The sequence below is a fragment of the Dryas octopetala genome, chromosome 2, assembly GCF_963921425.1.
Source record: "Dryas octopetala chromosome 2, drDryOcto1.1, whole genome shotgun sequence".
Classification (NCBI taxonomy): domain Eukaryota; kingdom Viridiplantae; phylum Streptophyta; class Magnoliopsida; order Rosales; family Rosaceae; genus Dryas; species Dryas octopetala.
The window spans coordinates 26,991,144-27,018,387 of NC_141367.1; the positions used below are offsets into that span (position 1 = coordinate 26,991,144).

Sequence of the window (27,244 nt, forward strand, 5' to 3'; positions counted from 1 at the left end):
AAGTGGAATAAAAAACCGTAAAGGTCCATAATGTTGAAACTGGTGAACCAGTACTGGTCTGGTCATGTGATTAGTTGAAAGTAGTACCGTAGTACATACTTAATGACTTTGAATGACCGTCGGTAAAATCGGTACGCTCCCAACACAGAACCCTCAATAGCAATGTGATATCTTGCCATTGGTGCTTGGTGAACACAGGGGAGGGGGAGAGGGTTATATATAGCTGCTGTTGGCTACTGTTGGTTTAAGGTTTAAAATAATTGAGCCGCCGGGAGCATTAGAGTTTAGCGATTTTATATTTACATATATCATCATGAATTCTAGTTTCGGTACTTTATGGTGTACAATAATTTTGAGTAGGAGACTAAACCCATCAATTTCACCGAGAAGGACAGGAATTTCGGTATTTCATCATCTCATGCCCTATGTACATATCAAACATGACTTCATATCATATATGTGAAATTCAGAGAATGCACATATGTTACCATTGCTAAGCAAAACAAAACAAAGCTAATTCACAGCAATTAAAACATTCCTAAGCAAAACATAATAACAATACCTTGAAAGGAACGCTGAGGTCATATCGGCTTGATTTGCAGGCTGTAAAAAGAACAAACAGAAACAATATACAAATTAATACTAGATCAAAACAAATTTCCATGCAAACCAAAAACAGAAAAAAGAATCAAAGGCATTCAATTCAGATTCGTATAATAAAATCGATAAGATCTAGACCCGTAGAACAAAAGAGGACTTACACATGGTGGGATTGTCGGGTTCACTGGAGCGCTTCCCCTGAAATAAAAAATCGGTTAATGCATTTGTAGCTGTATAGATGATGAAACTAAACCAGTTTTGCATAAGAGGAAGAGAAAGAAAAGATCCAAAGAAAAAAAAGGTGGAGAGGTACCGTGGAGGCTGTGTAGCTTCTGATAGGGTTTCGAATATATCGGTGCTTTCTGCTTCTATATATAGAAGAAGAAAATGAAATCCTAGTTGTGAATCCATGGACCCTCAACTCCCCTCACTTGTATTAGCAACCACGTCATCTATATATAAAGGACAAATTTGCACAAATACTCTCCATCCGAGCTCATCCATAACTTAATTAGCTAGCTAGCTAGCATATTTGCGAATCCAGGATTCTGAAACTGCAGGGGCTGAACTTACCATGGTATATCTTCTATATCTTCTATATCTTCTTCTTCTATATATAATAATCTATATATAAAGCAAACACCTCCACTAGGTGAAATTTTCTGAAATCTCACAAATACCCATGGTTAATTAAATTTATTAAAACATACAATTTTAATTCGATAAAGACAAATAAGTAATCAACCACTCTTGCAATTAAACAAATTAAAAAATAAATACGAAAAATAATGCAGTATGACACCACGTTTAGGAGACCACGTTCTCTTTTATTTTTATTTTGTATCCAAACCAAGTTCTCTCTTCTTCGTGGGACGTGGTGATGGAACAAAATGGTTGGGAGTTGAAGGTGATTGGGTTGCTCAGATTGTGAAGAAGAAGAAGCGTGGTGGGAATAGGAAGAGGAATGAGGAATAAGAAGCGTGGTGGGAATAAGAAGTGTGGTGGTATTTCTATTACCAAACAAGAGTGGCCAGGGATTGGGAAAATGGGTTTGGTTGGATGCGTCTGAGGAATGAGGAAGTTGATGGGGTTAGTGAGTTGGGGTCAGGAGGAGAAGGTCAAGGAGTTGGTGGTGGTGGTTTTAATGACGAGGGAGTTGAAATGGTTTTGAAAAAAGGAGTGCAGAAAAAAGAAGCGTGTGAAAGGAGTTGGGTGTTAAGACAGGACATGGACATGTTGGTGGTTCGGTTAGGGCTTCAAAGATTTTAGAGAAGAAAAAACCAAAGCCAAATTTTGGGAAGGAGTATCAAAGAGTAAGAGTAAGAAGTTTGTAATTCTCTGTTTATGCTTTGTTGTCACTATTTTTATTTATGCAATTTATGACTTTGGATTTCACAGAGGATGGAAGTGGAGGCCACAATGTGCCATCAATGGCGGAGCAATGGTAAGGGCAAGGTTGTTAGGTGCAGAAGCTGTAAGAGAAAGCGATTTTGTATCCATTGCATAGGAAAATGGTATGGGTTTATTTGCTCATCAGCCTATGCTTTTTTTTTTTTCTTTTTTCTGAATTGCATATTACCACAAACTTTTCTTATGTTCTAGAATTTTTTTTATACGTTAAAATTTGTATTTATGTTGAATATGAGGTGCTTGATGAAATACGGGTGTAGATATTGGGAGGGATTTTACCAAAATTCAGTTTGTTTTGGATGAGAGAGAGATGGAGAGAGAGAGAGCCTATTTTATTATTTTTTTTCCTGAATTGTATATTACCATAGACTTTTCTTATGTTCTACTCTTTTTATAGGTTTTTGGTTTGGCTCATCTAACATTTATGTTGATTTAATATATTTAAATGTGTGGAGAATGATGGGTTTTTCTTCTTTGATGTATGAGAAATTTCTTTCTTTTGAAAGATAATGAGGCACTTTTGATGTGTCTATTATATTCTTAGCCTGGGTTGTCTAAACATTTTCTAATCTTCTTACTAATCGTCTCTTTGTTTAGGTTGTCCGAGTGAAGCTTTAATTGATGACTTCTGTAACCCAATAAATCTTGAAGGCTTCAAGTATGCATTTCAGGATGAGTACTACTTTAAATCAAAGGTTTACATGCTGATGGTATTAGTTCATTATGCATTGATATTAACTCCGATGTGTCCCATGTTAATTTGGTATTTGTTAAGGTTCTTAATTTTTGTAATAAGAAGATTAGTAACTCGGATCTGCTAGCTATTAGAAGATTTTGCAATGTAATTGAGCTATTGGGGGTATATATTAATACTAGCTATTAGAAGATTACAACAAGAAAAGTAGTGTGAATTGTTACTATTTTATGTATTATACTCTAAACTCACGAGCAAAACTGGAATAGTTGATAGTATTGTACAGAAAATGTGATATGAATTGGTATTGTTCAAATTAATAGCATTTATTAATTGGTTTTATTTTTCTTACACCATCGTTTATCCTTATATTCTATTTTTTTAATAATAACGTTTTTCCCATTCTTTGAATATCATTGAGAAGAGCCTAAAACATGCAAATTTAAATGTGACGTACAATAATAATCAGATATAGAAATATCATAGAGAAAAATAGGCAAGGGCAAGGAGAAAGAAATGCACACATGAAAATTATGCAACACCTATTGTGGAAAAACAAATTAAATTATGCGCAATATGAGAAAGCTTTTTGGTATGTGCAGGGGACATGGCCAAAGACTAGATATTGGATGTCCTTCTCCCCTCCCCTCAATGACCCTATTTACTTGGTACTATTAGGCAATTAATAACATGAATTAATTGAGGTCATTGAGGAGAGGGGAGGGACATCCGATTTAGGGGCTGCCAACCCCTGTTTTGGGGAGGAGGGGGGGGGGGATTTCTTTATTTTGTTTTATCTTTTTTATTTAAGAGTGAAATGAAAAATTTTTGTGAAGAAAATTTGTACTTGAGTATGGAGAGGAAATTGGGGGTATCAAGGTGCACTTAAAAAAAATATTTCTTCTATTTGTTGTTTTCATGCAAATAAGTAACAATATCTATTGTAAAAGGAAAATTAAAGGTTCTCTCTCTACAAAATTTATAGGCTATAAAACCAATTTCTATTAAGAAAAAAAAAATTCAAATGAACACTCACCACACTCATAGCCACTCACCAAACTATACACACTGCACAGAACGCTGCACCAATTACACTCACAGCCACTAACCTCACCACACACTACACACACTGCACTCAAGCACTTTCTTCCACACACACACAACCAACTTATTTAAAGCAAATAAAAAATGTATCAATATATAAAAAAAAATTATAACAATTGCACCCCATGGGATTCGAACTCCAAATCAAAAAGTTGAAAATGAATCAACTTACCACTTGCTTTAGCTACTCCTGGACATGAAGAGAATATATCAAAAATTCACAATGATATTGGATTCTATAATTTTCTTATAAGAAGTCAAATTGAGAAACTTTCTTCAAATAAATAATTATTTAAAGCAAATAAAAAATGTATCAATATATAAAAAAAATTATAACAATTGCACCCCATGGGATTCGAACCCCCAATCAAAAAGTTGAAAATGAATCAACTTACCACTTGCTTCAGCTACTCCTGGACATGAAGAGAATATATCAAAAATTCAAAATGATATTTGATTCTATAATTTTCTTATAAGAAGTCAAATTGAGAAACTTTCTTCAAATAAATAATTATTTCATTATAAAAAGTTTTTACGTATGCACAATAGAAAATTTTATAGGATAAACTGGGCATGCTAAAATAACAACGTTTGCACAATAAGGAGAGCTTATTCGCACAATAGCTGAAGCAAGTGGTAAATTAGAGTGTAATTCAATATTTTTATTTGGCAAGAATGAAGAAAAGCCGGATAAATCATATTCCCGAAAAGACTAGCTAAATGCTCTAAGAATATACGTAATACAGCTTATTAAACGAATTACGTTTGCTAAAATATTGGTGTATGCGCAATAAAAAGAGCCTCTTCGCACTCGCTCTCGCGAGTGTGAGTGCGGAGAGACTAGTAATTGTATAAGCTTAAACCACGGTGATTGGGGCACTTTTTTTATTTGCTTAGTAGAAGGGAGAGTGGCATAAAAATAGGCCCAGCCCAAAAGTTAAACAAATCTTGTGGCCGTGTAGTGTGTGCAATAGGAAAAATGTGAGAGTAAACTTCTCTCCTTTCTGATGTGGGATAGTAGAAGTAGAACTGTAGAAGTGTAGATTATTAACATTATTATAAAGTATCTGTTTGAACATTTTTTACACTAGCAGTTAGTGGTCTAGTGGTCAAGGCTTTGCTTTATCTTGTGGCTAGCTTCGAATCTTGTGGTAAGCTTTTTAGTTTCTACCTTTGCATTTTTTTATTCTGCAGGGGCTAACAATATGGGTAACACAACAAAATTTAAAAAAACTGCAGGGGCTGCAGCCTATGTAGCCCCTAATGTAGATTCGCCCCTACTGCATTGCATGTAAAGGTTCTTAATTGGCAATGTTCTCATATATTTATTGGTTTTGTATGAAGCTTTTTTGTTAAGGTATCATACCTACTTTGATTCTTCTATCTTCTTCTTGTATAATTTTCAGTATTGTATTGAATAAATAAAAAGAATGAAAGATTGAGAGACGGAAAGAAGTAAAAGTGTAAAACTAAGAATAATTAAGGAAGGAGAATGTCAGAATCAAGGACTCTCCTCCTCCTGACTCAAACTCAAACTCGCCGCCGCCAAGTGACTATAATGGTGGTTCTGGTTCATTATCCCCTAATTATGAATAGAACACAAGTCAATCACAATCACCGAAAAATATTTTAGGATCCAATTCAAATTTAGGATCATGGATTCAATTCAATCGAACAATAATTACAAACAGTTCACCAAAAAAAAAAAAGCATAAAAAAAGATTTATTTACATTTTTTGAGGCTACACCTTGTAGAACACAAGATATTAATTTGATCAATGATGTCATATAATTGAAGCGATTTTGGAAGAAAGAAATTAAGGAAAAATGGATGGGTGGGATAATAGTTAAGGGGGTGGGATAATAGTTAAGAGTGTGGAAAAAATGTTTATTAAATTGATATATTAAAGGATATTATAAGAACAATAAAAGATGTAAAGAGTAGTTTTATATTTTTTTTAAATTTAATAGGGGTGTAAAAATAAGGTGGGTTAGAGACTCGGTACATATTGCATAAAAGCTCTACTCCCACTTGGTAGTTTTGCATAAAAGCTCTACTCCCACTTGGTGGTTTCGAAACTAGCATTAATTTTTAGAAGCTATGAATTAATGGTTCGATCATCTATATATGTATAAAGACAAATTTCTTACTTGATGGAGCTCGTTGCCTTTTCTCTGGGCTATATAAAATTCATGAAATGAACTAAAACAATTAGCAAGGTTAATTCAATGTTATACAGACATTCACAGGTTCTAGAATTCTATCCTCAATCTTCATTTTCGAAAGGGGTGGCTCCAAGCCTCCGATGTAGAGTTTACCATACCAGTATAACAAGTAGACGTTAGGACTTGGGATTTTCATCAACTTCAATACCATTTTGTTTGTTAATGTTCGTTCGAGGGTCTCAACGCTTCACATTGATCACATCTTCCAAATTTTCTACGAGTGATACTATTTTATTTTCCTAATATTTTTAGTTCTTACCTTACTAATAAATGCTGAAAAACATTTGAGGCCTCATTCTTTGTTTGTGATAGCGACTATGCACATGTACGTAGTTCTCCGAAATTTGCTTGGGCAAAAATCACAACAATTTCTACTTTTTAGGGATCATTAGATCTTTCCTTTCAGAACCGTTTCTATACATTCAACAAGGACAAAAACATTTTGGCCAAAAAAAAACCAAGCACTAAAACACAAGGCCCAAAAAAAAAAGGACTAAAACATGAAGAAAATTGGAATTGTATTATTATAGCAAACAACCAATGAGGGATATTTCCATGCACAAATGAATACAACAAAAGGGAAAATCCTAAACCAGACTCGGCCTTGTTCATCTTCAAGAGTGACCAAATTATACCATGAAGGGCTTGCTGGGCATTGATGAAGTGTAAAACAAAAAAGGTATTTGATTGCAACAAACATGAACATGAGTTGTTTACGATATGCTGTTGAGGTTATTAAGAATATATAACAGAGGCAAACAATTGGCAAGTAAAGGCCCAAGCCAACCAGTAAAGCGCAAGCCAATCTTGCATTGACCCGACTTCAAAGCTAAATATATTCTAAAGGGCAACATCACAGCATTTAGATAGGGCGGTGGCCACAGCTGCACTCCAATCCCACCGGAGCTCAAACACCGACCAAAATAATAAATCAGTGCCTACTGTTCAAAATCATATAACCATGAACCAAAAACGAATTCAAAATCATACAATTGGTGCCTAATTGGTGAGACTAAAATCCAAGTACATCTAAATGGAGCGGACTCTGAAGCATTGGGTAGTCTACACCCAAATTCAGCTGTCCTCACAGTACACCAAAATCAACTGTCCAATCAGTATACCCAAATCAAATGCTAAAGATAAAAAATTAAAGTACAAAACATTCAATTAATCAAAGCAAAAAAAGCATCACTAAATTTTCATTTAAAATCAAATGTAGGCATAGCAGGGTGAGTCTAAACTATTCTTTGTACCCAAGAATGAAGGGAATGACAATGATTTTTCATAAGCACAGATACTACTTTGGATGCTATGAATGACAAGTTTCAGATGAAATAACAGAGAAATACAAAATGCCAATCCTAGTTAGGCAGACAGCAACTTATTAGAGTTGAAAAGCAAACCCAAACCATTACTAATGGGCAAAAGCAATGATAAATGAAAGGAGCTAAAAGAAGGATATTGAAGATCAAAAGAAAATTCAGAGGAACACATTTTCAATGAAATGTGATCCAAATTCTACGACATTCATCCTGCATAGCGCACCAACAAGCAAACAACATGGGCTTATCTCTGACTTAACTTCCCAAGACAAAAACAGCAACATATCACATCATCAATCAGCCCATCAACAATAAAACATAAATCCAAACAAAATTAAGATAAACCAAACCATTTAACATTTGAAAAACGAAATATGTCATTTAAGCAACGACAAGACCTAAAAATTCAGAGGTTTCGAAGCATGAAATCAAAACAAAAACACCATAAAGTAGCGAAACTAGAATTCATGATGATATATGTAAATATAAAATCACTAAACTCTAATCACCGCCAGCCTTCTGATAAACATAGGTCAAGCCACACTTGCCGCAGTAGTGCCTGTCAAAATGGTTGGCCATGAAAGTCCCAGCTCCACACTCAGCGTTGGGGCACTCCTTCCTCAGCCTCTGGACCTTGCCGGAGTCGTCGACCTTGTAGAACTGGAGCACGGCGAGCTTGACCTTCTTGTGCTTGTGCTTGATCTTCTTTGGCTTGGTGTAGGTCTTCTTCTTGCGCTTCTTAGCGCCACCGCGGAGGCGGAGCACCAGGTGCAGCGTCGACTCCTTCTGGATGTTGTAATCGGCGAGGGTGCGGCCGTCCTCCAGCTGCTTGCCGGCGAAGATGAGGCGCTGCTGGTCCGGCGGGATGCCCTCCTTGTCCTGGATCTTTGCCTTCACATTATCGATGGTGTCGGAGGACTCGACCTCTAGGGTGATGGTCTTCCCCGTTAGGGTTTTCACGAAGATCTGCATGGTTGCAGTCAGAGCCTGGAAGAGAAGGAGAGGAGGAGGCGCAGGCTAAAAGAGAAGGACTCAGACTGGGACTGAAAAAATGGAGGGCTTTATGCTTATATACTATCTCGACTCTAGGGTTTGGGGGAATTGCTGTCAGGATTGATGGGTTTGACATTATCAGGCCCACTCTAGTTAAGAGCCCAAACTCTTTATTGACGACAAAAAGCCCAGAGTTAGGGATGACAATGGTGTGGGGTGGTGGTCAAATTGTCATTTTCATCCACATTTTTTGTTAAATCAATGAGGATCTCAATGAATGGGTAGGGCTCGTATATTCAAACAGGAGATCTACGTTGGGGTCAATCTTAGTTTAGGATATTAGTTTAAATTTGTGTTAATTTAGGACACATATTTAGAATTTGTATTAATGTGGGACAATTAGTCAACTCTATTAAGATGAAAGATAATTTGGTCATTTTATATTTTAAAAATAAAAAATAATAACAAAAAACTATAAAAATTATTTCTTACTACTAAAATAATTATTAAAAAGTTTAAAACTAAAAAAAGTTAACATTTAACAAAGATTAAAACTAAAAACCCACAAAAATAAAAAATTACATAAAAACAAAAAATCTGAAAATGAAAAAAAAAAAAACAAATTATCCAAAACCAAATCAGGCTGAGCTTGCTGTTGGGAGGGGATCGGGGTAGGGAGGAAGGGGGGAAGAGATATGAGATTGGGGGTTTCTGTTAGGAATTTACAGCTTTTCAAATTTAGGGTCAAAAATATTAAGCAAACCAAATACAGTGGATCGAAAATAATTTGAAATGAGATATCTTGAATTTCTCACTGAGTTGTAAGATGCGGTTGCACGGCATATTGAAGTCAATATGCTTTTTAGGATTAAAATTGAATGGCAAAAATGGTAATGGATATTCAGACGAATTAATCAATCCCAACTCATTGGGGAGATAATCAACATTTCCAGGTATTGCCCATTGTAATTTATGAATATTTAAAGATTTTACATCTTGGAGAAGCTTTTACAATCCATTCAGATGTGAAGAGATCAGGGTGGGGAGGAAGAGGGGAAGAGAGGAGAGTGGGTTTTGGGTTATGGGTTTCAGGTGGGTTTGTGGGTTATGGGTTTCGGGGGTTTTGGGAGTTCTGGGTTATGGGTTTCAAGTGGGATTTGTGGGGTCTGGGTTTCAGTGGTGCTGGTGGCAGACGGTGAGTGGAAAGAGGCGGGGAGAGAGATTAAGGTTGAGAAAGAAGTGAGGGGGTGGGTTTTGGTGGGAAGGAGGGGGAGGACCGGTGACGGGGAAGAAAGAGGAAGGGGCGCTTGCACTTGCTGGAGAAAAAAGGAGGGAGAAGAAAAGGAAAAAGAGAGGGGCTCAGGGTGAGGGAAAGAATAAGAAGAAAAATAAGAAAGGAGGGGGTGTGCACGAGATGGGGCTGGGAGAAAGAGAAATGGGGCTGAGAAGGTGAGTTCGGGGCTGGGTGGAGATGGGATCGAGAGAGATGAGAGTTTTCACAAATTATAAAAATAGTTTTAAATATTTTGATTTATTTTTAGTAGTAACTTTTTTGCTTTTTTTTTTTTTTTTATAGATTTTTTAATTTTTATTAACAGAGTAGACGGAAATTTTAACAGAGTTGACGAATTGTCCCACATTAATACAAATCCTAAATATGTGTCATAAACTAACACAAACCCAAACTAGTGTCCTAAAATAAGATTGACTCCAAAATAAATGTCCTGTTTGAAAAATTTTCCCTCATATATATTTATGGACAATGTAATACACATTGTCATTTTCATCCACATTTTTTGTTAAATCAATGAGGATCTCAATGAATGGGGAGGGCTCATATATTCAAACAGGACACTTACGTTGAGTCGATCTTAGTTTAGGATACTAGTTTAGGCTTGTGCTAATTTAGGACACATATTTAGGATTTGTATTTATGTGAGACAATCAGTCAACTTTGTTAAAATTTCCGTTAAAATGAAGGATAATTTGGTCATTTTATATTTTAAAAATAAAAATAATAATAAAAAAACTATAAAAATTATTTAAAAGTTTGAAACTAAAAAAAGTTAACATTTCACAAAGATTAAAACTAAAACCCACAAAAATAGAAAATTACATAAAGACAAAAAATTTGAAAATGAAAAAAAAACAAATTACCCAAAGCCAAATCGGGCTGGGCTTGCTGTTGGGAGGGGATCGGGTGGGAAGGAAAGGGGGAAGAGATATGAGATTGGGGGTTTATGTTATAAATTTATAGCTTTTCAAATTTAGGGTCGAAAATCTTAAGCAAACCAAATATAGTGGATCGAAATAATTTGAAATGAGATATCTTGAATTTCTCACTGAGTTGTAAGATGCAGCTGCACGGCATACTAAAGTCAATATGCTTTTTAGGATTAAAATTGAATGGCAAAAATTGTAATGGATATTCAGACCAATTAATCAATCTCAACTCATTGGGGGCAGATAATCAACAACTCCAAGTATCGCCCATTGCAATTTATAAATATTTGAAGTTTTTTCATTTTGGAGAAGCTTTTACAATCCATTCAGCTGGGAGGGGATCAGGGTGGGGAGGAAGGAAGGAAGAGAGAAGAGTGGGTTTGTGGGTTCTGGGTTTTGGGGGTTCTAAGTTTCAGGGGTTTTGGGAGTTTTGGGTTATGGGTTTCAGGTGGGATTTGTGGGGTCTGGGTTTTAGTGGTACTGGTGGCAGACGGTGAGTGAAAAGGGGCGGGGAGAGAGATTAAGGCAGAGAAATAAGTGAGGAGGTGGGTTTCGGTAAGGAAAAGGGAGGGGCGTCTACGCCTGGTGGAGAAAAAGGGAGGGAGAAGAGAATGAAAAAGAGAGGGGCTCGAGGTGGGGGAAAGAATAGTGGAAGAGGTGTGCACGAGATGAGGCTGGGAGAGAGGGAGATGAGGATGAGAAGGTGAGTTCGGGGCTGGATGGAGATGGGATCGAGAGAGATGAGAGATTGAGATAGGTGAGAGATGAGAGTTTTCACAAATTACAAAATTAGTTTTAAATATTTTAATTTATTTTTAGTAGTAACTTTTTTTTTTTATAGTTTTTTTAATTTTTTTTTAACAGAATTGACCGAAATTTTAACAGAGTTGACAGATTGTCCCACATTAATACAAATCCTAATTATATGTCATAAACTAACACAAACTTAAACTGATATTCTAAAATAAGATTGACCCTAAAATAAGTGTCATATTTGAAAATTTTTCCCTCATATGTATTTATGGACAATGTAATACACATTAATTCATTTTTAATCTATGTGTCATTCTTATATTGGATTATACAATATGTTATTTTTAATAATGCAATAACGTGGTATGTATATCATTTATTACATGAATAGGGGAAAAATTAAGATAAATAACATTTTCTTTTATTTTTTAATGCTATTTAACCTAATTAATTTTTATCCCTTCAACCCCACCCCCAAACGACCCAAATCCCACCACCTCCTCCTCTTCTTCCCCACCAATCCCAATTCCCAAATACCCGCCTCCCCTGAAAAAGTCCCAAAATGCCCCTCCTCCCAACCCAGCTCTCAAATCCCTCCACCGCCGCACCAAATACTACAAGCCCGTACGCGAGGGCGTCATCCAATCCGACGGCGACCGCTCCGTCGTCGTCGGCGAAAACGGCGTGTCGTACCTCCTCCCCGGCGCGCCCTTCGAGTTCCAATTCAGCTACTCCGAGACCCCAAAGGCGAAACCTTTGGCCATTCGCGAACCAGCTTTCTTGCCCTTCGCGCCGCCCACAATGCCGAGGCCGTGGACCGGCAAGGCTCCGTTGAAGAGCGCCAAGGAGAAGAAGATGAGGCGGAAGGTTCCGCTTTTCGACTCCGTCGGTCCGTTGATTCCGGGAACCAAGGGAGTGAAGCAGGTGGAAATGCCGAGGCCCTTTCAGTTGGGGAAGTATCCCAGGCAGGAGAAGACAAGGGAGGAGATTCTCGGAGAGCCCTTGAAGAAATGGGAGGTCAAAATGCTCGTCAAACCCCATTTGTCCGATAATCGCCAAGTCAATCTCGGTGAGCTCTTTGCTTTTGGTGCTGTCTTGGTGTTTTTCTTATTGCTTTCTTTGCTGTTGAGTGTTGAGTGACTCGTTTTTCTGTTTGTTTAGGAAGAGATGGATTGACGCATAATATGTTGGAGTTGGTACATTCGCATTGGAAGCGGCGACCAGTCTGTAAAGTTAAATGCAAAGGTGTTCCAACTGTAGATATGAATAATGTTTGCCACCATCTTGAGGTATCCATGAATTGCTTGTTTTGTTCTGCCACCACAATAGCATGTTCAACATCACAAAATTAACTTACATTACTGTATATACTGTGGAAGTTCGACAATGCAGTTTAAGCTGACGATCAGACTACGGAAAAACTTGATAAAACTCAGGTTTTGTATATGATTCCAGGAAAGAACTGGGGGAAAGATCATCCATCGAGTTGGCGGTGTAGTTTATCTCTTTTGCGGAAGAAACTACAACTATAAAACTCGTCCACAGTATCCGCTGATGCTGTGGAAACCAGCTGCTCCTGTCTACCCTAAACTTATCCAAGAGGCTCCAGAAGGATTGACTAAAGCTCAAGCTGAAGAATTGCGGAACAAAGGGAAAAGACTTTTGCCAATATGTAAATTAGGTAATTGTCCCTACTAAGTGCATTGCTCATTCTTATATGCGAACACCCTGTCAATTGTCATAAAAGGTTTATTTGCTGCTTAGTCTCGTTTTTTGATCTCGTTCCAAGCAACTGGAGCCATAAGATGTGAAGCAAGGCTTTTTTTAAGTATAATGAGATAGTCAATTTATATGTTCTGTATTGTTATTTCAAAAGGGTCCAAATTTGATCCTCCGGTGTCAGTGGTCCTTGTGTTCCAAAATTATTGTTTAAAGCATTAAAACCATGCTCTGTATCAGATGATGTCAAGGAATTGATCTTCGTGGCTGCGACAAGCAGCTAAATTCAGTTTTCATTGGGGGTTCAGAGCTCTTTAATTAAAAAATTAACTGTCACATTGATTTGTGATTAAGATTAATAATTTAATAGACATGCATTACCAAGGTTCTAAACTTCCAAAGATAATTATTTCATACTATTTTTATGTTTCTTTCAAATTGCAGCCAAAAATGGAGTATACATCACCTTGGTGAGAGATGTTAGGCATGCTTTTGAAGGAAGTCCTTTGGTAAAGATTGACTGCAGGGGGATGCATGCAAGCGATTACAAAAAATTAGGCGCTAAGCTTAAGGTTCGTATATATACATCTTCTGTTCTTATAACTCTTCTTTCGATATATTTTAGCCTGATCCTGTATAAAGCCCTGTAAGAAATGGTACTCTTTTGAGGTTTAACATGTGAAACTGGGTTTTCTTCTTTTAAAAAAATTATAATTTTTGGCTTTCAAAACCTTTCAGAGGTACTTATTTCTATTTGACTCACAATGATCAGTAAATGGATGGCAGTGCTTCTTACAAGTGCCAGATAGTATCTTGAAAAATTGCTTGATGGTGTTTATATTCTGTAAAGGGTTGCCTCAATCATTCTGTCTACCATGCTCTTAGTTTCCCACTGACCGTTTACCTCTCCACTTGTTTACAGGAATTGGTTCCTTGTGTGCTACTTTCTTTTGATGATGAACAGATATTGATGTGGAGGGGACCAGATTGGATATCAATGTACCAAGCGGCACCTTCACCTTCAGAACCTGCTGATGTTGATATTCTATCATCAACAGAGAGGGGTACAAGTTACAATGCATATGCATGAATATTTTTAAAACCGACTACAAATTAATAATAAACCCATGATTCAGGAGATTATCTCTGTCATAAGCTTATATTAACTTAACATCATGTCTAGATAAGAGTGGGGTGATTATTATGCAGGGGTAATAAGGAGGCACTTGAATCTTATGCATTTTATAATCTTCCATATTGAACATGTCGCTTTTTGTTTGGTCTGAAATCATTTTGGTTGCTAATTGTAAAATTGGAAGATGAAATTTTTTTAAGGGCTTTAACATGATTTCACCATCATGTGGGCCTTCTGTTATCAGTGTCATGGATGGTAGACCTCATGATTAGAATAGACATGGTGTGATGTTTTAGGGCTTCATCTCAATCCAAATTGAAGGAAGCTTCTGCCTTTCAAGTAATCTTGGAAAAGGCAGGTAGGGTTGCAGCCTGTTTTTTAGGAAAAGTCCTTATCAGCTGCTGACAAGAGGAGCAGTATCCTAGAAATTACATTCTTTGAGAACTAAATTTTGTTGAACCGATTTTAGACAAGAGACGCAGCATCCTAGAAATTGTATTTTCCAGAACTAAATTTTAAGCAGCTCTATCTCTCTCTCTCTCGCTCATACACACATAATTAGTTATTTGAGGATTGCACGTGGACAAAGTCTCTATGTTGTGTATTTTGCTTTTTTATCTTTTGCTGGACAGATTGGAACTTTTATATTGCTAGTACATGGTGTATTTTTTTCCCCTAAGATTTTTCAATTTGTTTCTGAACTTCTTGTTTCCTCGGTAATAATACTATAACAACCAAATTTTTTCAACACTTGAAGCACTTATATGCTCCTGTGATGCTAGACAGTTATGCTTGGCCTCCATTTATGCATTGATTGTGCTTTTTCAGGCCAAGATAATGATAATTCTTGTAAGCCTGATGCCAAAACAGTGATAACAAGCCCTAAAATGATGTCGCTGTGGAAACGCTCAATTGACTCGAACAAAGCACTGTTGCTGGATGAAATTGACCTTGATCCCGATGCTCTTCTGAAGAGGGTGGAGGAATTTGAGGGTGTTTCACAGGCCACAGAGCACTCCTATCCAGCATTAATCTTGTCAAGTGAAGATGGTACCAGCAGCTCTATCCAAGAGTCTGAGGTTCCCCAAAGTGACCCTTATAGTGGTGAATATGAAGTCTATAGTAACAAAGATGATTATGATTATAGTGATGATAGTGATGATTGATCTGACCATTATTTCATATATTTTCATACTCTTGTTCTTGGATTATTGTTATGTTTTAGGGTGTTTTTAGTTCGTTTTAATTTAGTTTTATATTTTTATAGGTTTGAAGAGTAAAGAGGAGAAAACAAAGCAAAATGGAATATTTTCAGAGTAGAAATTACTGGGCAGATCAGTCAACTTCGCGGAATAAACTGCACCTCCTCGGAGCAAACCAGATGTTGTGCCCTATACCGTTGGAAAGATACGGATGTTAGCTTTCCGAGGAATTTTACGGTTCGTGATTTGCATTTTTCTAGGAGAAGTTATGGCTATTTGACTGAAGGCAGTTCAGGCAGAAAATTTTGTGCGAAAATGCAAAGTAATTCTTTTTAGATTTCTTTCTTGGAACCCAATTGATGTTATGTGTATTTGGGAAGTATCTAGAGGAATCCAGGTTTATTATTTAAGGTCTAATCCTATTTTTGTTGGGATTTTGGGTGCCAAACCATCAATGACAACTCATCATAAGAATAATCCAAGTCCAACAAGGAAAGTCTTTACCAAAGAAGAAAAGGATTTGTTTCTTATTTAAAGGAAGGAGATCATCATCTTAGGGGTTCTTTTTGGGAAGAAGGAGAGACAAGAAGTGGCTGCCATCATTGTTTTCTCTCATCCATCGTCATAGTTCATAAGTTTTTAATGTTTTCTAGATTTTTAATTATGTTTTCTTTAAACATGAGCAACTAAACTCTTTTTCTAGGGATAGGATGATGCCCTAGCATGAATGTTTATGGTTTTTAATATTTATTTAATGGATTTTTAGTTTCTTTTAGATGAATGCTTAATCACTGTTTTAATTGTTGCTATTTGTTAAGTTCTTTGACTGCGCACCTTAGGGCTTTGCATCTAGTAAATTTGAAGTTGAATTTGAGGCTGAGAGGCAATATAATTTGAATTAGCTTCTTGTGGTTGAGTGTGGTAAATTACATTGTTGCTCGAGAGAGAATAATGATTTGCTTGGTTCTCTTGTTTTCTAGACCGTAATGAATCCTATTTGTTAAATTTGTGCCTGAGAAGGATAAATTGCATGTTAGGGTATACGACCTTTGCCTGAGAAGGAAAGAATCATGCACTTAAGGAAAACTATGGTCTAAGTATCTGAGAGGAACTTAGATACAAGAATTATCATCTAAAGAATCAAAAGAATTTGTTGAATGTATTAAAACCTAAACTGGATTGCTTGTGGTTGATTCTGAATCCCTAGTTCTTCCAATTGATTGTTAAACCATAATATTTTATTTTCATTAGTTTACTTATTGTTCTTGATCCTTGTTTTTAATTGTTGCGTTTTCATTTGTTCTCATCATAAATCATCACAATACCCTTCTCAAAGTCATTTTTTAATTTTTAAGTTGTGTTTATTTTTATTAGATCTAAATAAGGAATTTAAGTTTTTGAATTAAATTAATAATCCTCGTGGGTACGACAACCTTTTATCCATATACTATATTACATCCACCCTGTATACTTGCAGGATTTCCATCAAGTTTTTGGCGCCGTTGCCGGGGATTATTTAATTTAGTTTAGAATTTGGATTTCTAATTTTCATCTAATTATTTTTGTTTCTTAGTTAGTTTAGGAATAAAATTTTTTTTTAGTGTTTAAAAAAAAAAAAAAAAATTTATTTTGACTTTTCTTTCCTTTCTAGATAAGGAGCTGAATTTTTTTTTGTTTGTGCCCATTTCCTAGATACAGCAAGAAGAAGAAATATCTCTTCCTTCCAAAAAAAAAAGTGTGCACGTGATTGATTTTGGCAAGTGGGGTTGAAATTGAAAAAGGAGAAGACAAGGAAAGCTAATTGGTGTAGGACCCATTATCTACTCTAAGAGATGGGCTTCTTCTCTTTCTAGCATCCATTCCTACCAGCAATACATATATCTCTTCTCAAATCAAAAAGGCTGGTTCACTTGCAGCAAGCGGAAATTTTTTTCAACTCAAAAGGATATCCGATCTCTCTCCTCTCTTCTCTTATCAGCAAAGCTCCATCAACATCAAGCTCGACGCCGAAACCACCATCTTCGACTTCGGCATTATCAGCAAGTTCCTTTCCTATTTTCTCAGCAAAGCCCATTGGCATCACAGCAAAGATTCATCACGTTTTTGGGGGATCTGAGTTCGACCCATCAGCTAAGTTGGCACTACCGATTTGAGTCCGAGTCGACGCTACCCAAGACTTCCAGCCACTAGAATCCCTCTCTTCCCGTCGAGCAAAGCAAATGGGTATCACATCTTTGTTTTGACAGCAGCCCACAGCGGAGCCCCGTCGATTAACCGCTCCAGACTTCTGGTGAGTTGATATTTAATTTGAGATTCTAATTAGTTTGGATTTGCTGCCAATCTATTTGAAACAGGGGTAAATAGCACAAAGTGTATTTGGATTTTATTGGGTATTTTCGGGTATTTGTTGGTATTCTCTGTTTGCCCATTTAATTTGGGGGTCAATAAGTACAAGTTTGCACAAAGTGTATGCACGGGAGACGATCGCTCAATCTAGCGCTTATTCCAATCGATCACGAACTTGAGCACACTCTCTGTAATCAGCGAAGGCAGAAAGCGCAGCAGACTATTTTAAGACCAACTATGGGGGATCAACTAATACTCCCAGAACCACCCAAGAAGCTTCGAGATTACACCGCCCCTGCAGAATACAGTGCTCCTTCATGTATTGTCTTAACTCCGATCGTGCAACGTTTCGAAATTCGTCCACAAACCATTCAATCCTTGCCCATCTTCCATGGAAAAGAAGAAGAAAATCCTTACAACCATCTCAAGACATTTTTCAATATTTGCTCCACATTCAGCTATGCTGGGATAACTGAGGAACAAGTTCGACTCCGTTTATTTCCATTCTCGTTGAGAGATAAGGCATTGAATTGGTTAGACTCTCTTCCTGCGGCATCTATCAACTCTTGGACAGAGTTATCCAAGAAATTTCTGAGTAAATATTTTCCTGCTCGAAAAACTAATGCTGTGTTGAATAACATTATGAGTTTCCGTCAACTGGATGGCGAACAATTTCATGAAAGCTGGGAACGTTACAAGGATTTTTATCTTCAATGTCCTCATCATGGGATAGATACTTGGCAGAAAGTCCAGTATTTTTATAGAGGGCTTAAACCTCAGAGCAGGAGTATGGTCGATTCAACAGTGGGTGGAAGCTTAATGGATAAAACTGCAGATGAGGCGATCGATATTTTTGAGACTATTTGTGAGAACTCTGAGCATTGGGACCTTCCTACGACAGATTCTCAAGTTACGGCTCCACCAGTAACAAAGAAAGGAGGCATGTATGAAGTTAATTCTAGGACAGGTTTGGAAGCACAGGTTGCAGCTCTAACAAAGCTTCTCGCACCATTAGTGACCAAGGTCACAGCACAACCATGTACTTTGTGTGCTAGCATAGCTCATGACACCGCAAATTGTCCGTCGAATCCTACATTAGAAGATGTGCAAGAGGTTAATGCATTCAATGGAAGGCCGCGGAATGATCCTTATTCAAACACTTATAATCCGGGGTGGAAACAACATCCTAACTTTTCTTGGAGTAACTCACAGAATACCTTGGGACCATCTAATTTTTCAAGGCCGTATCAGCAATCCTATCAAGCTCCTCCAGTGCAACAAGAGGACCCTTCTATCAAGGAGATGTTAACTCAGCTCGTAAAGGAGACGTCAAGCTATAAACAAGAGGTAGCATCACTGAAACAAAGCCAATCAATTTTGGAGAAGAGTCAGTCAAAGCTCGAGGTTCAATTAAGTCAAATAGCTACTGCTGTGAGTAGTTTGGCGAGAGGACAAGGACAATTTCCTAGCCAAACCGAAGCTAATCCAAGGAATAATGAGCAAGTTCAAGCTATTACAACTTTGAGGAGTGGAAAAATAATAGATAACAAGGTTGGAAATCATGGAGAGATGGAAGAAAGAAAGGTCGAATCTGAGCATGACAAGCACACAACTAGCCTTGCTAAAGCTGCCAAATCAGACCAGCAAGTGTCCTTTAGTTCCAATGCAGACCAACAGGGTTTTAAAACTGCTCCATTGCAGCAAGATACCTTGCCCAGCCCTCCAATAACTTCTTTGCCTTTTCCTCAACGTGCAAAGCAAGCAAGAAAAGAGAAGAACATGGGAGATATTCTAGAGCAATTCAAGAAGGTGCAAATTAATATTCCTTTGCTAGAGGCTATCAAACAAATTCCTTCTTATGCAAAGTTTTTGAAAGATTTATGCACCAACAAAAGGAAATTTGATGAACATGAAAAGGTGATGTTGTCAGAGGAAGTTAGTGCTGTGCTTCAAAGGAAATTGCCACCGAAACTCAAAGATCCTGGCAGCTTTACAGTACCATGTACGATTGGAGCAAGGAATTTTGACAGAGCATTACTGGATCTGGGAGCAAGTGTGAACTTAATGCCTTATTCCGTTTATGAACACCTTGGTTTGGGTGAGCTGAAACCTATTTCAATATCTCTACAATTCGCGGATCGTTCTGTAAAATATCCAAGAGGCATCATTGAGGACGTACTTGTCAAAGTTGATGAATTTATTCTCCCTGCTGATTTTATTGTTTTGGACATGGAAGAAGTTGAAATTCCGGACCGCGAGCTACCTCTCATTCTTGGTAGACCCTTCATGGCCACTGCAGGTACGAAAATTGATGTTAAAGAAGGGTTACTAACCATGACTGTGCAAGGTACTACTGTAAAATTTCAAGTCTTTGAGGCTTTGAAGAAACCCATGGATCTTTATGATTGTTTTCATGTGGAAGCTGTGGATCGCATAATTGAGAATACATTTATTGAATCAAGCTCCACCGATCCTCTAGAAGTTTGCCTAACTCAACATGGCATGAACTTTGACAAAGTCTCAGTACTAGCAGCAGCCCAAGAACTCCAAGCTGTGAACTCTTACCCTCCTACAAGCCATCCTAAGTTTGAAGTATTGCCATCTTCACATGCCAAACTCGTTCCTTCCATCATCCAACCTCCAACACTTGAACTGAAACCCCTTCCAGAGACTTTAAAATATGTATATTTGGGTGATTTAGAGACTCTTCCTGTGATTATAGCTGCTGACCTTAGTCGAACAGAAGAAGAAAAGTTGGTTCGTGTGTTAAGGGAGCATAAGATAGCCTTGGGATGGACTATTGCTGACATTAAGGGGATTAGTCCGTCAATGTGTATGCACCGAATTTATCTTGAGGAAGATTCTAAGCCTTCTAGGGAAGCTCAGAGGCGTCTAAATCCCAATATGAAAGAAGTGGTACGGGCTGAAGTTCTCAAATTACTAGATGTGGGCGTTATTTATCCTATTTCAGATAGCAAATGGGTAAGTCCTGTGCAAGTTGTACCGAAGAAATCTGGAATAACAGTGGTTAAGAATGAAAATAATGAACTCATCCCACAAAGACTAGTGACGGGGTGGAGAGTTTGTATCGATTATAGGAAGCTGAATAGTGCCACTCGGAAAGATCACTTTCCCTTGCCATTTATTGATCAGATGCTCGAGAGACTTGCAGGCCACAGTCACTACTGTTTCCTTGATGGTTATTCAGGGTATAACCAGATTCCTATCGCTCCAGAAGATCAAGAAAAGACGACATTCACCTGCCCATTTGGCACTTTCGCATATAGACGAATGCCTTTCGGTTTATGCAACGCTCCAGCAACTTTCCAAAGATGTATGATGAGTATCTTCTCCGACATGGTTGAAAGATTTATTGAGGTATTCATGGATGATTTCTCTGTATTTGGGTCCTCTTTTGATGAATGTCTCCATCATCTTTCATTAGTACTTCAACGGTGTCAAGAAACCAACTTGGTTTTAAATTGGGAGAAGTGTCACTTCATGGTGAAAAAGGGGATTGTTCTGGGTCATATCATTTCTTCACAAGGGATTGAAGTCGATAAAGCCAAGGTGGAGCTGATTTCTAAGCTTCCTCCTCCAGCTTCAGTCAAAGAAATTCGATCGTTTCTTGGGCATGCCGGCTTCTATCGACGGTTCATTAAGGATTTTTCAAAAATCAGCAAGCCTTTATGTGATTTATTGGCCAAAGACGCAGTGTTTAAATTCAATGAAGAGTGCTTAAAGGCGTTTAACACCCTTAAGGCTGAGTTGTCACAAGCTCCTATCATAAGAGCTCCGGATTGGACTATGCCCTTTGAAATTATGTGCGATGCTTCAGATTATGCTATAGGGGCTGTTCTGGGGCAGCGAGTTAATAAGCTTCCTCATGTTATATATTACGCAAGTAGGACTCTTAATGATGCTCAATTAAATTATTCAACAACGGAGAAAGAATTGCTTGCGGTGATTTTTGCATTGGAAAAGTTTAGAAGCTATTTACTTGGCTGCAAGGTGATTATTTATTCTGATCATGCTGCCCTGAGATATTTATTGACGAAAAAAGATGCTAAGCCACGTCTCATAAGGTGGATCCTTCTTTTACAAGAGTTTGATCTTGAAATAAAAGATAAAAAGGGAGCTGAGAATGTCGTTGCAGACCATCTGTCCCGGTTAATACATGAAAAAGGGGTCGAGATTCCTATCAATGATCATTTCCCCGATGAGCAGCTTTTCTCCATAGAACAACTTCCGTGGTATGCAGACATAGTTAACTACTTGGCTCAAAAATTTATACCGGCTGATTGGGATAGGCAACAAAGGAAGCGCTTCCTCTCTCAAGTTCGACACTACTTCTGGGATGACCCTTATCTTTTCAAGCATTGCCCTGATCAAATCATCCGACGCTGTGTTCCTCAAAGTGAAGTGCAAAGCATCTTGACGTTTTGTCATTCATATGCTTGCGGAGGTCATTTTGGTGCAAAGAAGACAGCTCTAAAGGTATTGCAAAGTGGATTTTATTGGCCTACTCTATTCAAGGATGCATATACTTTTGTTATAACATGTGATAGGTGCCAACGAACGGGCAATTTATCCTCCAGATCACAGATGCCTTTACAGAATATTTTAGAGGTTGAATTGTTCGATGTTTGGGGTATTGACTTTATGGGGCCGTTTCCAGTATCTCATGGTTATCTCTACATTATTGTTGCTGTGGATTATGTTTCTAAATGGGTGGAGGCGTTGGCGACGAGGACCAATGATCACAAGGTTGTGTTAAATTTCTTGAAAGAGCACATCTTTACCCGTTTTGGTACACCTCGTGCTATCATTAGTGACGGAGGTTCCCACTTTATTAATAAGCCTTTCGAGGCTATCATGAAGAAGTATAACATCACTCATAAGGTCGCTACTCCCTACCATCCGCAGACTAGTGGACAAGTTGAAGTGTCAAACAGGGAAATCAAGCAAATTCTAGAGAAAACAGTGAATCAAAACCGCAAAGATTGGGCTTTGAAGGTGAGTGATGCATGTTGGGCTTATAGGACAGCTTTCAAGACTCCCCTAGGCATGTCTCCTTATAGGCTAGTCTTTGGGAAAGCCTGTCATCTTCCAGTGGAGTTGGAACATCGTGCATATTGGGCTCTCAAGAAACTAAATTTCGACATTAACAAGGCTGGGACAGCAAGGAAGTTTCAATTGAATGAGTTAGATGAATTGAGGAATGAAGCTTATGAGAATGCAAAGATTTATAAAGAGAAAACCAAGATTGCTCATGACAAAGCATTAATTCTGAAGCGTTTTGAGCCAAATCAGAAAGTCTTATTATTTAACTCGCGACTTCGACTATTTCCGGGCAAACTTCGTTCAAGATGGTCTGGGCCTTTTCTAGTCGTTCAAGCATTTCCTCACGGAGCGGTCGAAATCAAAAACATGACTGATGGCTCCGTATTTAAAGTGAACGGCCATCGTTTGAAACCATATTTGGAGCCTGTCAACACACTAGAGGAACACACCCAAGCCATTGAGGTCGTGTACCTTAGTGTCCCTTCAATTATGTGAGTGTTGCTGAGTCGGGCTGACGACTTTAAATTCAGCGCTTCTTGGGAGGCAACCCAAGTTTTGGGATGGATGAGATGAGAGCTTGACCTTCGTATTCGCGCACTGCTGCCAACCATGACTTCTAATACTCAGGGAGCTCTAAACTTAATCTCCTTGATCTGCACATATACATTTTCTCTTCTTTATTGTGTCTATTTGTTCATCCCTTATTTATCTGATTCCTTGCATGTTGTTTTCAATCTTTTAACATTGGGGACAATGTTCTATTCAAGTTTGGGGGGGTGTCTTTTAATTTCTATTTGAAAAAAAAAAAAAAAAAAAAAATTTGTTTTTGTGTGTTTAGTTGCCTTCCAAATCCAATGATGGGAATAGGAACTTGATCTGCAAGAGCTAGAGGGAACATTGAGCATTGATTTGGGTCTAGATCTTAATTTGTAGTTTTTCATCATGCTTAAATTCTCATTGTACGTAGCCTAGGTTGGTGTGGAACTTTTGATATCTGAAAAACTATGTGAGAACTAAGTTGGACTGGTATAACCCCTGTGAGTATTGAGCCTAGTTGCTTATCTTTGAGAGTGATATTTATTGTTTCATCATCTTTCTTTTTCTTGTATTTTTATGATCTCATTCTTGAATTGTAACTCTAGAACTTCCTTCAATACCTCTTGAGACTTTGAATTAATTTGCATGATTTTTAGGAAGTGATTAAGGCATGTAGGATTAACCACTATGACCAAACAAGCTTGTGTCCTTAACATATTATCCTTTAGATAGCCCTTTGTGCCTAAATAAGCCGTTTCTTCATGAAACCACATCATCCTCAGCCCTGAACTTAAACACATATCCTTACCCTATTTTATGAGATTAGTAGAGAAAAATTGCTGTAAGGGAATGCATAATTATTAATGGTTCAGATTGGTTCTCAGTCAGCAGGTAGCAGCTCGGGGGCTGGAAGGTGTTAGTAAGTCATGGAAATTGTGACTTGGACATATTTGAGTGCACAACTCTTATATTACTCTGAATATCTGATCTTTGTGACAGTTGCATTAATCATATTGATAATTTTATAGCTATTTGGCTGCTTATCTTTTGTTAAAGAAAAAAATGAGCAAGTTTGATTATTGACGACATGATGGGTTGAGACTAGTATGTTTTGTTGAGAAGAATAAGGTTAGAGTGTCTACAAGAAGAAAAAAAAAAAAAAAAAAAAAGCAATGAAAATGAAAAAAAAAAAAAAAAAAAAAAAAAAAATTGAATTGCAGATACAGCCTTGACCCCATCAGGTCTTGAAATCTTTAGTACATGGCATTGATCAATATTCAGATACCATTATTCTTCTTTTGTTTTCACCTCAGCATAAATGCTTATCTGGACCTAAGAATTGTTGGCATTAGAGTTGATTTTGGGTTTGGAAAATTTGGATTCTTATGCAGCCTCCAGTTTTGAAGTATTTTCCAACTTACCCTGATCATGTGTTCTCTGCTAATTCCTTTGTGATCATCATTTGCTCTACTAATTTTCATAGAATCTTTGTGATATCCTTATCCTTTCTTTCTTTTGCCCTTACCCCCAAGCCCCATTACAACCATGAGTAAAGACCTTTTGATCTTAGAGATTATGTGAATTTGATCTGTGGAGATGAGGTAAAGAAGGGAGCATATGGAAGCAATTTCCTATCTTTTATTGAGATCATTTTATTTTCAGAAAAAGAGCTTTCTTTTATAATTAATTTATGTGAGCTATTTGTTGCCATATACATTATTCTTCTCACATAAACATGAGTGAAAAGTTATGACTAGCCAGAAAATCTGTGTGCTTCATTGTGAGTGTATGTCTTGGTGAGATTTTGGAGTTAAAACTAGTTCTTACATGTTTACTTGGATATTGAAGTTCTGCATTAACTCATGACTATTTCACACTACATTTGAGCATGATTGATATGAAGTTCACGTGATTAAGAGTTCTTATGGACCTGTTTTAATGCTTTTTGAACCTTTGATACTCTAATGCTGCACTTTAGTTCTCTGAGGTAATTATTGGAAGGTTTAGGACTTTTTATGGTTTATTCTTGGGGTGTTTGTGTTTTTAATTTCTGTTTTTATTTTGTTTTGTTGCTTGAGGACAAGCAAAGTTCAAGTTTGGGGGTATTTGATCTGACCATTATTTCATATATTTTCATACTCTTGTTCTTGGATTATTGTTATGTTTTAGGGTGTTTTTAGTTCGTTTTAATTTAGTTTTATATTTTTATAGGTTTGAAGAGTAAAGAGGAGAAAACAAAGCAAAATGGAATATTTTCAGAGTAGAAATTACTGGGCAGATCAGTCAACTTCGCGGAATAAACTGCACCTCCTCGGAGCAAACCAGATGTTGTGCCCTATACCGTTGGAAAGATACGGATGTTAGCTTTCCGAGGAATTTTACGGTTCGTGATTTGCATTTTTCTAGGAGAAGTTATGGCTATTTGACTGAAGGCAGTTCAGGCAGAAAATTTTGTGCGAAAATGCAAAGTAATTCTTTTTAGATTTCTTTCTTGGAACCCAATTGATGTTATGTGTATTTGGGAAGTATCTAGAGGAATCCAGGTTTATTATTTAAGGTCTAATCCTATTTTTGTTGGGATTTTGGGTGCCAAACCATCAATGACAACTCATCATAAGAATAATCCAAGTCCAACAAGGAAAGTCTTTACCAAAGAAGAAAAGGATTTGTTTCTTATTTAAAGGAAGGAGATCATCATCTTAGGGGTTCTTTTTGGGAAGAAGGAGAGACAAGAAGTGGCTGCCATCATTGTTTTCTCTCATCCATCGTCATAGTTCATAAGTTTTTAATGTTTTCTAGATTTTTAATTATGTTTTCTTTAAACATGAGCAACTAAACTCTTTTTCTAGGGATAGGATGATGCCCTAGCATGAATGTTTATGGTTTTTAATATTTATTTAATGGATTTTTAGTTTCTTTTAGATGAATGCTTAATCACTGTTTTAATTGTTGCTATTTGTTAAGTTCTTTGACTGCGCACCTTAGGGCTTTGCATCTAGTAAATTTGAAGTTGAATTTGAGGCTGAGAGGCAATATAATTTGAATTAGCTTCTTGTGGTTGAGTGTGGTAAATTACATTGTTGCTCGAGAGAGAATAATGATTTGCTTGGTTCTCTTGTTTTCTAGACCGTAATGAATCCTATTTGTTAAATTTGTGCCTGAGAAGGATAAATTGCATGTTAGGGTATACGACCTTTGCCTGAGAAGGAAAGAATCATGCACTTAAGGAAAACTATGGTCTAAGTATCTGAGAGGAACTTAGATACGAGAATTATCATCTAAAGAATCAAAAGAATTTGTTGAATGTATTAAAACCTAAACTGGATTGCTTGTGGTTGATTCTGAATCCCTAGTTCTTCCAATTGATTGTTAAACCATAATATTTTATTTTCATTAGTTTACTTATTGTTCTTGATCCTTGTTTTTAATTGTTGCGTTTTCATTTGTTCTCATCATAAATCATCACAATACCCTTCTCAAAGTCATTTTTTAATTTTTAAGTTGTGTTTATTTTTATTAGATCTAAATAAGGAATTTAAGTTTTTGAATTAAATTAATAATCCTCGTGGGTACGACAACCTTTTATCCATATACTATATTACATCCACCCTGTATACTTGCAGGATTTCCATCAATGATGCATTTTATGATAGTGATTCAGTCCCCTTGGGGTCATTACCTGTTGATGTAATAGCAGAGAATCTTGATCATGATTAATTTCAATAGTATCTCCAAGGCAGCCTCTGGTTTATAATTTCACATTGTATTTTGTTGTTGGTCAGAAGTCAGAACATTGTTACCTTTTAGTCCCTTGTTATCATTTACCCTCTGCCAACGACAAAGTCATGGCACTGCTATGCTCTAATATGCTGAAATCATAAATATTGTTTGGTTGGCAACATAAAACATTATTTTT

General features: G+C 37.1%; 3 protein-coding genes and 2 long non-coding RNA genes across 5 annotated transcripts; 3 read left to right on the plus strand and 2 right to left on the minus strand.

Moving 5' to 3' along the window:
- Positions 1-187: 187 nt before the first annotated feature.
- Positions 188-1,141, minus strand: LOC147294947 (uncharacterized). The gene is made up of 4 exons (XR_015120653.1): positions 914-1,141; positions 762-798; positions 563-603; positions 188-423 (listed from the first exon to the last, which is right to left on the minus strand). It is a non-coding gene; the product is annotated as an uncharacterized LOC147294947 (long non-coding RNA).
- Positions 1,142-7,690: 6,549 nt separating this feature from the next.
- Positions 7,691-8,408, minus strand: LOC147294948 (ubiquitin-ribosomal protein eS31 fusion protein). Its single transcript, XM_086233862.1, has one exon. It carries the CDS (start codon positions 8,326-8,328, stop codon positions 7,858-7,860), a length of 471 nt encoding a protein of 156 aa, XP_086089988.1. The 5' UTR covers positions 8,329-8,408; the 3' UTR covers positions 7,691-7,857.
- Positions 8,409-11,778: 3,370 nt separating this feature from the next.
- Positions 11,779-27,088, plus strand: LOC147294949 (CRS2-associated factor 2, chloroplastic-like; the record flags this gene model as incomplete). Its single annotated transcript, XM_086231226.1, has 7 exons — positions 11,779-12,394; positions 12,487-12,614; positions 12,781-13,006; positions 13,489-13,616; positions 13,967-14,108; positions 15,008-15,340; positions 26,963-27,088. Coding segments are annotated over 7 exons (1,656 nt in total), but the record flags the coding sequence as incomplete, so codon positions are not given.
- On the plus strand, positions 17,254-26,249 carry LOC147294950 (uncharacterized). The gene is made up of 2 exons (XR_015120652.1): positions 17,254-17,671; positions 25,540-26,249. It is a non-coding gene; the product is annotated as an uncharacterized LOC147294950 (long non-coding RNA).
- LOC147294951 (uncharacterized) lies at positions 17,681-26,249 on the plus strand. Its single transcript, XM_086233853.1, has 2 exons — positions 17,681-25,796; positions 25,947-26,249. Exon 1 carries the CDS (start codon positions 17,851-17,853, stop codon positions 23,284-23,286), a length of 5,436 nt encoding a protein of 1,811 aa, XP_086089979.1. The 5' UTR covers positions 17,681-17,850; the 3' UTR covers positions 23,287-25,796; positions 25,947-26,249.
- Positions 27,089-27,244: the final 156 nt, after the last annotated feature.

Bases quoted from the DNA above. Each gene is read 5' to 3' on its own strand.
- LOC147294948 (XM_086233862.1), bottom strand. From the start codon at position 8,328: ATGCAGATCTTCGTGAAAACCCTAACGGGGAAGACCATCACCCTAGAG.
- LOC147294951 (XM_086233853.1), top strand. From the start codon at position 17,851: ATGCACGGGAGACGATCGCTCAATCTAGCGCTTATTCCAATCGATCAC.